An 11,097-nucleotide genomic window follows, 5' to 3' on the forward strand; every position below is an offset into this window, starting at 1 on the left:
CTCTCCGGTAAATGCCAGTTACGCTTCATGAATATTTGCATGAGCATATTGTGCAGCAGGGTGAATTTGACAGCCCACAATACAAATTCCTAGGAAAAACTGAAGTTCAAAGATACCTCTGTGGTGTTCTCGTTTACATCCCGCTCAGAGCAGCACTCGGCTTCATAGGTGGATGAGGCTGCTCATCGCTTGTGTTGCAGTGGGAGAGCAGAGCAGTTTTCTCCAGGTAGCATCTGCCAGGGGTTCACAGAGTGGGAATACAACCACCCCTCCCTATGGCAATAGCAGTTTCTTGTGCCATGGGATGATGGAGCCACTCTGTAGCGATACCACGAGGATTAAGTGCAAATCAGCCCCTCCACGGGGTGTCCTTTAGGTGGCCGTAAAGCTGTGGGCACCATGTCGCAAGGCTTTGCTAATGATTAGCTTGCTCTCGGCCCTCGTGGCCAGCGCAGGGAGGTGGGCTGGGGTGTTTCACAATGGGTTCAGAGGCGGTTTTTTTCTCCCCTCCCTTCCCTTACACCCACTGCTCCTCACTTCTCAGTGACCTTATCAGTGGCTAGAGTGGAGTGCTCTGTCCTTTGCTGGATAATGCGTGGCCTTGGTACGTTCATAAAGAAAGAAAAAGTGAAAAGCATGAGCTCTTATCTCTTCTCCCGTTCCAAAGAGCAAGAACAAATGATCACGGTATGAAGTCCCAGCAGCATGTATCCACGTCTGCGCTTCCCTCGCAGGGAGAGTGCAGCCACCCGCTCAGCCCTGTGACCTGGGCGCACCGAGGTGGGGAACTTGGTGGAGAAGTTGGTGGTGAGAAGGGACCTGGCCCATGCCATCCTTTGCTGTGTAAATCCTGCAGCCAGGGAAGGAGCAGTGCTATTAAATCCCCTTGGAAAAGGAGCTGGCAGCTGAGGAGGGGAGAGAGGGGACCGTATCCTGCAACAGGGGTCGTCATCTGAAATTGCCATACCCTGTGATGTTCACTCTAATGTGCATGTTGCTGTGGGTTGGGGTGGTTTGTCTCCGTTATAGACAGTTGCATCAGACGAGCACGCTGTCCGTGGGGGTGATGGAGGAGTCCTACCGCGACACGCTGGAGTGTACAGAAGAGGACATCACAGACAAGGTAAGAGCGGTGCTGTCTGTGCTATCCTGGAGCACACAGTGGCTCGCAGCGCTCGGAGATCCCCAGGCAGGAATTAGGCTGATGCTTCTCTTGCTGTGGACAGATCAGCGCAGGTGGGACATCCCTCTGCATCGCTTCGAGGGGATGGAGAATGGCAGCGCTGGGAGGCGAATTGCAGAGGTCCTGTGTTGAGTCAGGAGGTGGCACTGGTGCCTTCTCCCGGGACCAGGCTGGAGGCATGCTGCCGGCTTGCATCGAGGGTGGCTTCCCTCCGGCTTGCCGGGAGCCCGGGGTAGCCGTTTGCAGGCTGTATTTTCACTTCTGCTTCATGTAATAAGTTGTTCTCAAATTCTGCTTTTCTGAGATGAGTAAAGTCGCCTGATGCAAAATGAGGATTTCCTTTCCTTGGCACGCTCTTGCCGCTGATACTTGTGCCGTCAGGATATAAAGCTGATTTTGTGCTGGTCCCGTTGGGTTTTCCTGGGGTGTTATGAGTGAAGGATTATAGACAGGGTAAGATGGGAGCTGGGCAAGAGCACAAGAAAGCTTTTTTTTTAGCATCCCTAGCTAAAAATAGCCCAGGGAAAGAAGGGAGGTGAAAGGTAGGTGAGTTGTGGCTTGTGTAAACGTCTGCTGCAGCCCTGAAACTCCTTGAAAATGGCTTTTTAATTCTGAATATTTATTCTGAATGGAGAGCTGCATGGAACAGCATGTGAAAGAGAAATAAATATGTATGTGGCTGCACTCAAATATAGTTATAATGCATAGAAAACCTTTTAAAATATTCTTTTAAATCAGCGTCTCTCTAAGTCTGAAAGTTGAATAAAACACTTGTGTTCCTTAAGGCATCTGGCTTGGGAAGCCATGTATGTACTTCTGAAGAAGGCCTTGTCTCTCCACCCGTTTCTGTTTTTTTAATACACTAGCGTGTTTCTTGCCCTTTTCCCCAGAACGATGCCTTGAGGTTTGCAGACGTGCTCCTAATTGCCCCTCTTTCTTGATTGTTCCTGTATGGGTATAAATGGGATTTTTGGGACCAGGAACTCTGTCCTTCCATGGTTCCTCACCCACCCGTGCTCCTGCTTGGGTGGAAGCAGAGGGGCATTCCCAGCCCCCTTTGCCCTTCAGAGTTGTGCACTATTTAGGGAAAGTGAATGAAAATGCAAATACAGCTGAAGTGATCCCCATCTAGGTCCAGGGAGAAAACTCTCCTCTGATCCTTTCCCACCAGCTGGCATTGTTTCCTCCTGCATGACTTCATTACATGTAGCTGTGAACCCAGGGTCTTCCAGTCCTGTTTCAGGCTGCGGGTGCTTATCCCCAGCCTCAGGGCTGCACTTGGACGTGGCACAGCCCTGGTCCAGCTGGGGTCTTTTGCTCTAGACCTCCACGTAGGATACCATCATGGAGGGTATGAAGAAAGGAGAGAGCGAAGCGTTTGGCCTCGTATTGGTAGGTGGGAGACCTCAAAACTGGAGAAATCAGGGTATGTTTTAAAAGGATGCTTTAAACCAAGAAATGGCTACCTCATGCCAGCAGCAAGCATCCATTTTTAAGTGGCCTGCCCAGGAGCAAGCCCAGTGGTCCTTCCGCAGCTCAGGCCCATTTGTGCGGTGAGGAGCAGGATGCAGGTGATGCCAGGAGCTGTGGTCCGGTGACCGGTGCAACAAACCGAGGCAGCCCCAGAGCGAGCGTGGAGCACCAGCACAGTGTGCCAGAGGTGGTGGGAGTTGCTGCAGCACTTGGTGCCACTTTGCCAGCAGGTTTAAGCACGGGTGGCTGATCCTCCTCCCTCCCGTCGCACAGGTGGTCTTCCTGGAGAAGCGGGTGACGGAGCTGGAGAAGGACACGGCTGCCAACGGCGAGCAGCACAGCCGCCTCAAGCAGGAAAACCTGCAGCTCGTGCACAGGTAAGGGAGCCCAACTTGTGCCCTGGCCAAAATGCAGCTTGGCATCACCCGTGGTACCTTTTCTTTTCCCCCTCTGTGTCCTGCAGCACCCTGTGCCTGGCCGCACGCAGGCAGGAGCTGCCGGAGCATGTGGGGAAAGGAGGGAGCAGGAAAGCTTCCCAGCTCTGCCCTTGATGATCCAATCCTGCCCTGGCAGAGGGCAGCTGGGGTCAAATCCAGCCAGGGTGCAGGCTGCCCTCTCTGCATGAGGGCCGTGGGTGGGATCTGGGTGGGATCACAGCATCCTGCATATACTCTTCTGGATCTCTGGCAAATTCCCAGGAGTGCAGGAAACAGCTTGCTGCTCAGATGGAACAAACAGCACATACCTCCTTTGCAGCGTTCTGCTCAGATGCATGTAGCTGTAACAGTGCTGTTCAGATCTTTTTTTCAGATATTTTTTTTTTTTTAGATCTTTTTAATGTGTTTTCCTGCCCCGTGTGTCCATTCTGAAAGGCCTCTGTGGAGCTCTGGAGCTCCGTGTGGAACTCTGGAGCTCCAGGGGTTGGCTCGGAGGACCACAGGGGATCATTCTTCTTGGAAAGCTTCCCATTCAGGGAGGATACATCCTTCATACTTGCTCTGTGTGGACCCTTTTTGGCCCTGATTTCTCCCATTAGGTCTGAGTGGAAGGGTACAGCAGAGTCCCAGTACCCATCTCTACCCTTCCCACAGCCAGCCTTGATCCTGTTGCTTTTGGATCCTGGCTGGGGCATAGCCCTTTGGATCCCATTTGATGTAATCGCTGTCTTTATTAATCTGACAGGCTTCTCTCTTCCAGCACTGTATTTACCCTCGGCCGATAAACCCAGCAGGAGTTTATCTATAGGGCTGTAAGACTGTTAAGTAACAATCATGTCAGGGAACAGAGTGATTCAAACAAAGGTTTCTCTAAGCCCTGATAAACTTTGCAGCGAGGGAAATGTTTTCACTTTAGCAGCTTGGCCCAGAAGTGTCAGTCAGCTTTTAATCAAATAAAGCCCTGAGCGTACTCGTTGCTGGTTGAAGAGTGGGTTCATCTGGCAAAAGCCTTCCCCACCTGCCTCTGCAAAGCAGTTGCATCGACTCCAGCTCAGCAGCCTCCAAGCGAACCTCAGCCCTCGGATTGGTGCTGGGGCTGGGGGATGCACTGCAGCGCAGGGGCACGGGCTGCCTCTGCCCGCGCCATGGGTGGGTGGGTGGGTGACACATGCCCCTGCCCCGTCTGACATCTGACAAACGTGGCCACCGCCTGCGCTGCCACTGTCTCGGCACCGTGTGGACGTCGCTGTTGTGCTGGCATGCAGAGAAGGCTGACCTGCAGGTCCTGTGCATTTTGTTGGGGACGTGAGTGAGAGGAGGGTCAGGGCTGTTGTCGTCTTTTCTTTGGGCAACGAGCTACTTCAGGGCAGAGTAAAGGAGCCCAGAGTGCTAGAAAGAGCTGAAGGACTGCTCTGCCGTGGCCACCACGGGTGAAACCACAGCCCTGGGGTATACAGTTGGATTTGATGATCTTAAAGGTCTTTTCCAACTGGAATGACTCTATGAGATTGCAGTTAAGTACCTTGTTCTGGGTGATGCTGTGACTGTGACCCACAGGCTGTGGGTTATAAAAGGATATAGAAAATTATAACTGTGCTTCCACCCTCACCTCACTGTTGGCCTTCCCCTTAAAATGGGTTTTGATGCAGACTTATAAAACTAGACAGAGACAATGCCAGCATGTACCCCCTGGCTTATGGTATTTGTTGGTCATGGTGGTCAGCTGTAGCATCCTGGGGGGTTTCATGGGCCCTGCTGCTTTCCCACTGCATCTGCTGGGGTGAAGTGAAGCCCTCATACACCTGCTGCTTGAGATGGCAATAGACGCACTTTCCCTGAAAGCTCACACTGTTTTACAGCCTGCTTCTCCCAGCTCTCCTGTGCGGTGGGAGAAAGGCTGGGAAGAGAGTCTGCTCCCTCCCTCGGGATGGCAGCATGCCGGGGGTGAGCCATCAGGAACGGTTAATCTTCTCTCTCCTCTCCACAGAGCAAATGCTCTCGAGGAACAGCTGAAGGAGCAGGAGCTGAGAGCTGACCAAACACTCCTGGAGGAGATCAAGAAGCAGAGGGAGCTGCTGAGTAAAATGGAGAGGGAGAAGAGCATCGAGATTGAGAACCTGCAGGCCAGGTGGGGCTGGGGCAGGGCTGGGTGGGAGCAGGGTTCCTGGACCCACGCTACGCACCGGGACACTCATACAGGCTGCAGTTGCAAGGCAGCATCTCTGGGGACACAAAGGTGTAGCTAACCCTGAGTATTGGCTACATCTCCTACCTTTGCTCCAGAGTGAAGCCCCTCCATGAACCTAGCCTCAGAGTCTTTGTGTGAATGGCCCTGATGCAGTTCAGATTTAGCTCACGTTCTCCATCCGTGCACTGCCCTGCAGTGTGTGGGTGAAGAGGCGGTTTGTTAGTGCTTGCTCCCGTGAAGTACGTTTGCTCAGGTGTTTTCCACCTTCATGGAAAGAGGCAAATAATCTGGGGAAGAAAAGTTGTCACCCCAGTGTCCCAGACAAGGTGCTTCATGCCGCCTGTTGGCTTCCCAAGGAAGAAGCGGTGAGGGAGAGGTTTCATTTATTGGACAGATTTTCTGCTGCTTTTCCAGAATGTGTTTTGCTATTGTTCAGTGCAGTCAATGGGAGATGAAGGCAGTGGGGGTTTTGACTGGGCTTGTAGTAGAACAGTTACCATGACAAATGGACGTTACTTGACCTGGAGAATGCAAAGCTGAAGCTCCCCCTGAACCCTTGCCCTGACTCTACCCGGGTGATGTCTCTGCTTTTTGGTGCCTAGCGCTGAGGCTTGCCTGTGGACCAATGAAGCCCTTGGCCTAAAGAGTAGCGTTGGACCTGATTGAGAAGGGCATGGCAGTGGACAGTGGACTTGCTAGAAGTCGTGTGGATGTCCCACCTTTTCCCCTGGCAGTAGGAGTAGTGAAAGTCTCAGGGTTTGCTTTGAAAAGATAAATCCCTGCTGGCTTGCCTTCAGCAGGTCCCGCTTTAACATTCTTAGTGATGTTTCAACCGACTCTCCTACACTTGGGATGCTTGGGTGAGTTTCTTACGCATCTCTTTACTGTTGCAGGCTGCAGCAACTGGACGATGAGAACAGCGAGCTGAGATCCTGTGTCCCTTGTTTAAAAGCTAACATTGAAAGACTTGAGGAGGTGAGGACTGCGCGTGCTTTGGGCGCATGAGCCAGAGCTGTGTTTCTGGGTTCTGGGCTAAAATTCACGTTTACCCGAAGGGCTGCTGTGAGATCTGTTTAAAGTAACGAGCAAACCAGCTGGTTCTGCCTTCCAGTCCCTGCAGACCTCGCCTCGGACCACAGCTATCCCATACCGCTGCCCGTGCAGGTTCCCAGTGATGGGCTTGGAAGCTGGGATTAACAAACAAAAAAATAAATCTGGTGGTGACCGCGCAGCCTGGGCGAAGCCGCAGGTGCAGCAGTGGCAGCCCTGTCCTGGCTGCTCGGGAGGGTACTCGTGCCCTCTTGTGGAAGCTTGTCCCCAGCCCTGCGACAGTTTGCCGAGGAGGAGGAAGAGGAGCAGGCACGCTTCATCTCTGCGTCCTGCCCGGGCAGATAGACCCCGCTGGGCTTTGCCAGTTGAATCTTCAAAGCACCGTGTTACCTCCCCGATCCTCTCGCCCTGCTCAGGATTCAGGGCCGTGCAGCCGCTGGCGGGGCTGGGGTGGGAGGCTCTGCCGGCACCGCAGGCTCTGTGGGATGGACAACATCCTCATTTTTGGAGAAAATGTGGGTTGCAGGTGTAACATCTGGTACAAAGGCTGCGTTTTGTTTCTGCACAAGCTTGTGGCAGATGTAAGATTAAAAATTAAGTGAAATCAAACTTCTCTGCCCAGCTGAAGGCCCTCAAGCATTTCATCCGCCACAGTCTTTAACACTGCAGCTCCATCTCTACCTGTCATGGCCACAATGAAGTGGTCTCCATCTGCCGAGACCTCGTGAGCACAGTGCATTGAGGCTGGGGGTAGGGAAGCCGCTGTGAGTCTGAGAAGTCTCCTGCTTAGGTGTGTTTCAGCCATGCAGAGTGGGGTTTGATCCTTAATCTCTCTGCAGCACAGTGCTGCTTTTCCCCACAGCCGGTGGGATTAACCAAGGGGTGCAAATGCTGCACCTCCTGGCCGAGGAGGGCAGCCCCGGGGATGAGCTGCTGTCTTGTGCAGGGTCTGAAGTGATGATTTTGTTGTCAGTGTGGCGTTTCCCGTGGTGCTCTTCTCCATGGACACCCCAGACTCAGCAGCTGGAGCTCCCCTCGGACCTGCTTCTCACCTCTTCGTGGCATGGTCCATCCAGCACCAGTGTTGGCTGGGGTCCTCTGTGGTCCTTCCTCACGGGGAGAGCCAGGCTGGAAGCTGTGAGCCTGGGGGGAGGGGATGAACTGGTCGTAGGCAGAAGGGTGCCGCTGTACAGGGCAGTGTCCTGCACAGGGCTTGTTGTCACCACCAAGTGACAAACTTTACCTGCCAGCCCAAACGTTCAGCCAAGACTTTGAGTGTAAGAAGGGGACAGGGCGGAAGAGCTGGGCTGTGTGTTTTACATCCTGACTTCAACTGGTCATATTCCTTCTTGGATCAGTCCTCGGTTAAATTCTTTCATATCTGAAAGCAAGAATGAGCATTCCTAGAGTGACTTAAGATCTTGGATTCATGGCTTTTCTGAAATTCAGACCTTGTGATTTAATGTCTTGCCTTGGCCTGTACCCCCGGTGCTGGCCCCAGTCCTGCCCAAGCCACGTCCCGCGCCAGCGTCACGCTGCCCAGAAAGCCGCCCAAGTGCGGATATTTGCCTGTGCACATTTATTCTTGAGTCATCTCTTACTGCCTCTCTTAGCAGTGCTATTTTGGTGTGTGGCTTTTCTTGCTGCTGCCAAAGCACTCAGGCTCTGAAGCCCTCAGACAGCAAATGAAATCCCAGCAGGCAGAGCATCCGAGTGCGTCAGCGAGAAGAGCTTTCCCCGTGGTGCTCAGCGTGTGCCGTGTCCTTGAGCGAGCGGGAAGAGCCCTGGCAGCACCGAGTGAAGATGGGCCCTCTGACTATTGCTTTTTGTGTCATTACAGGAGAAGCAGAAGCTGCTGGATGAGATTGAAGACCTCACTGTGCAGCTCACAGAGGAGCAGGAGAAAAAGAGGAAGATGGGGGACAAGCTGAGTCAGGAGAGGCACCAGTTTCAGAAGGAGAAGGAGTCAACTCAGGAGGTAAGTGGGGTTGGGGCTGCCTGCCACAGCCCCGTCCTACTCCCCCAAACCAGGGGGATGTGGGGCAGCTGGCCTCAGCAGCCTCTCCAGAATTAGGCGTAACCCGGAGTGTTTGGTCGACCGGGGCAGAGAAAGGTCGGACAGCAGCTTCACTGTGTAACATCTGTCACTTTCGCCTGCACTAAAATTTGGCCAAGCACGTTTGCATCTGCAAACCCAGTCGGGCTGTGCCACCCTGGCCTGTTCCCACTTCTGCTTCGAAGAAGTGGTGGTGAAGCATGGTGACAATGGCACGTGGAGCCAGTAGGCATTGTTAGCAGGCAGGAGGAGAGGGGTACGAGGCTGTTTGGGTGAGAGCTGCCAGCTTCTATGTGCCTGGGGGCAGAAATCCAGCCCCCCTGGCTCCATCCAGTAATTTTGAATTGCTTCCATGAGCTGCAAGGGAGGGAGAAAGGGAGGGACCTGTCACTGCTTGCAGCTGCCCAGGGACACAAGCGGGGCTTCTCGTGGCTCTGCGCACCCATGGGGGATCCCCCGCTTCTTCATTTTGGCCAGGGAAAATGCCCTTGGTTGCTGGCTCTGCTCATTCCTGTCCTTCCTCAAGTTCTCAGCTGGAACTGAGTAGTAATTCCGGCTGGAAGCTCAAGCAGAGCTTGCTGTTGTGGTGGGAAAGGAGCTTTGGGCCTCAAAGTGGAAATTACTGATACTGTGGCGATGCTGAGAGCACTCGGGTGAGATGGGAGTTCACAGCACTGTGGCAGGAGGGAGCTGCCTGAGCAGGTGCCACATTGCTGAGGGGGGGTCTCTCTGCTGCCGCTGACCCCACACCAGCACCTTTGGTGCTCCAGCAAAGTCTTTCCAGGGCTGCTCTCCTGTATTTAAGTAGCTCCTCCCGTCTTGTTTGCTGGAGGCGTGGGAGAGGAAGGGGAAACCATGTGCCCCCCCCAGAAAGTGTCTGTTATTCCTGCAGCAATCGGTGGGGTTGCTCCTAGCACAGGGACAGCCCATCTGTCACACCAGCCGTGACTTGCAGGGGATGCGGCACTCAGTTGTCACCTTCCTGTGTGCTGCAGCTCATTGAGGACCTCAGGAAGCAGCTCGAGCACTTGCAGCTCTTCAAACTGGAAGCAGAGCAACGAAGAGGGAGGAGCAGCAGCATGGGGCTCCAGGAGTACAACAGCAGGACACGTGAGACGGAGCTGGAGCAAGAGATCAAGCAGCTCAAGCAGGTGCGCAGGGCTGGGCAGGGAGGGAAGCATCTTGGCTGCTCGGTCTGCAAAAGGGGGTGCTGGTTCCCTGGCACGTCAGCGGGGGCCCAGGGGCTCCCTCCCGAGGAGCCGGCCGTGGGTCTGGCAGCCCACTGCTTGCTTGCTCCCTGCCCTAGGACGCGAGGGTTGAGCTAAGAACAATCTAATAATTGAAACAGAATGGAAAATGAAAGAACAATAATAACAATGATGACAATAACAGTTATAATGAAAAAGGGAAGGGAAAGAATAACATCCAGAGGGAAAGGAAGAAGGGAGCATGTGGTGCACAACGCAACTGCTCGCCGCCCGCCGACTGATGCCCAGCCAGTCCCCGAGCAGTGACCTGCCTGCCCCGGCCAACCCTGGGTGCATATAGTAGGCATGCTGTCCCATGGTATGGAATACCCCTTTGGCTAGGTCGGGTCAGCTGGCTTGGCTGTGTCCCCTCCCCATTCCTCATGCCCCTCCAGCCTTTTTGCTAGCAAAGCCTGAGGAACTGGAAAGTCTCACATCAAAGCCAAAACACAGCACTGCACTCGCTCCTAAGAAGATAATTAACTCCATCCCAGCTGAAACCAGGACACCCATGTTTCCAGAGGTTCTCCAGGCTCTGCCAAGACTGAGTCAGGAGACAAGCGTGCAGTTCCCAGTGCTGCGTGAGCTGCTGGTTAGGATGAAAGCCACTGCCTTCCCTGGCCAGATCTGCTCTGGGGGCACCGCGTGCTTCAGCAGCATCTGGTTTGTGTGTTGTGAACAGGATAACAGGAACCTGAAGGAGCAGAACGATGAACTGAACGGACAGATCATTAACTTGAGCATCCAGGGAGCCAAGAACCTCTTCTCAGCCTCCTTCTCTGAATCCCTGGCAGCAGAGATCAGCTCAGTCTCCAGAGACGAGGTACGTGCCACGGGGTGCTGCTTGCCCCAAACCGCGTCTTCCCAGGCTGGCTGGTGCATCTTCTGTCGGCCAGCCAAGGGCCGGGGGGAGCTGATGTGGCCCTAGCTGTAGTACAGCTCACTGCCAGAATTCGCTTGAAAGCTGTCGTGAGCAAAGAAATACCCACACAACTATTTGAAGAGCTTGCAGGACTTACCCTGCCTGCCTGCCCTCCTTCCTGGGAATAGGGGAAACTGCTGCCTTCCAGTTTGCTGCTAGTGGCAGCTCTGCCCTGTGACAGCCTTCCTCTTCCTGGGACAGACCAGGCAGCACGGGCTGCGGCTCTCTGTAGCTGCCTTAAAACCCCAGGGAGCCAAGACATCTGCCCTGGAGATCGTGGCTTCTCTGGCACGGTTCTCCCTGCTCTGTGGCTGTACCCCAGATACTGGTGGGTGAGCCCATGGAGGCATCAGAATGAAATCTTTCAGACCCCAAGAAGTGAGGTAACACAGCTGGAGGTTTGGAGGGCCAAAGGGAGATGCAGTGCTCCCCGCTTTCTCCAGGCTGAGAACTTGAGGAAGAACAGGAGTGAGCAGAGCCAGCAACCAAGGGCATTTTCCCTGGCCAAAATGAAGAAGCGGGGGATCCCCCATGGGTGCGC

The 11,097-nt window shown here is 54.0% G+C and overlaps 1 protein-coding gene across 9 annotated transcripts in view; it reads left to right on the forward strand.

Annotated features, from left to right (window-relative positions):
- RAB11FIP3 (RAB11 family interacting protein 3) overlaps positions 1-11,097 on the forward strand; it is a 77,807-nt gene that overhangs the window by 64,001 nt on the left and 2,709 nt on the right. For all 9 annotated transcript variants that reach the window (XM_055806507.1, XM_055806508.1, XM_055806510.1 and 6 more), the window contains 7 exons: positions 1,030-1,123; positions 2,930-3,033; positions 5,081-5,221; positions 6,175-6,256; positions 8,172-8,309; positions 9,383-9,538; positions 10,317-10,457. In XM_055806507.1, coding sequence (XP_055662482.1) covers positions 1,030-1,123; positions 2,930-3,033; positions 5,081-5,221; positions 6,175-6,256; positions 8,172-8,309; positions 9,383-9,538; positions 10,317-10,457 — 856 coding nt within the window. The remainder of the gene's footprint in view (positions 1-1,029; positions 1,124-2,929; positions 3,034-5,080; positions 5,222-6,174; positions 6,257-8,171; positions 8,310-9,382; positions 9,539-10,316; positions 10,458-11,097) is intronic.

This window comes from Falco peregrinus, chromosome 5, assembly GCF_023634155.1.
Source record: "Falco peregrinus isolate bFalPer1 chromosome 5, bFalPer1.pri, whole genome shotgun sequence".
In the NCBI taxonomy this organism is placed as follows: Eukaryota; Metazoa; Chordata; class Aves; order Falconiformes; family Falconidae; genus Falco; species Falco peregrinus.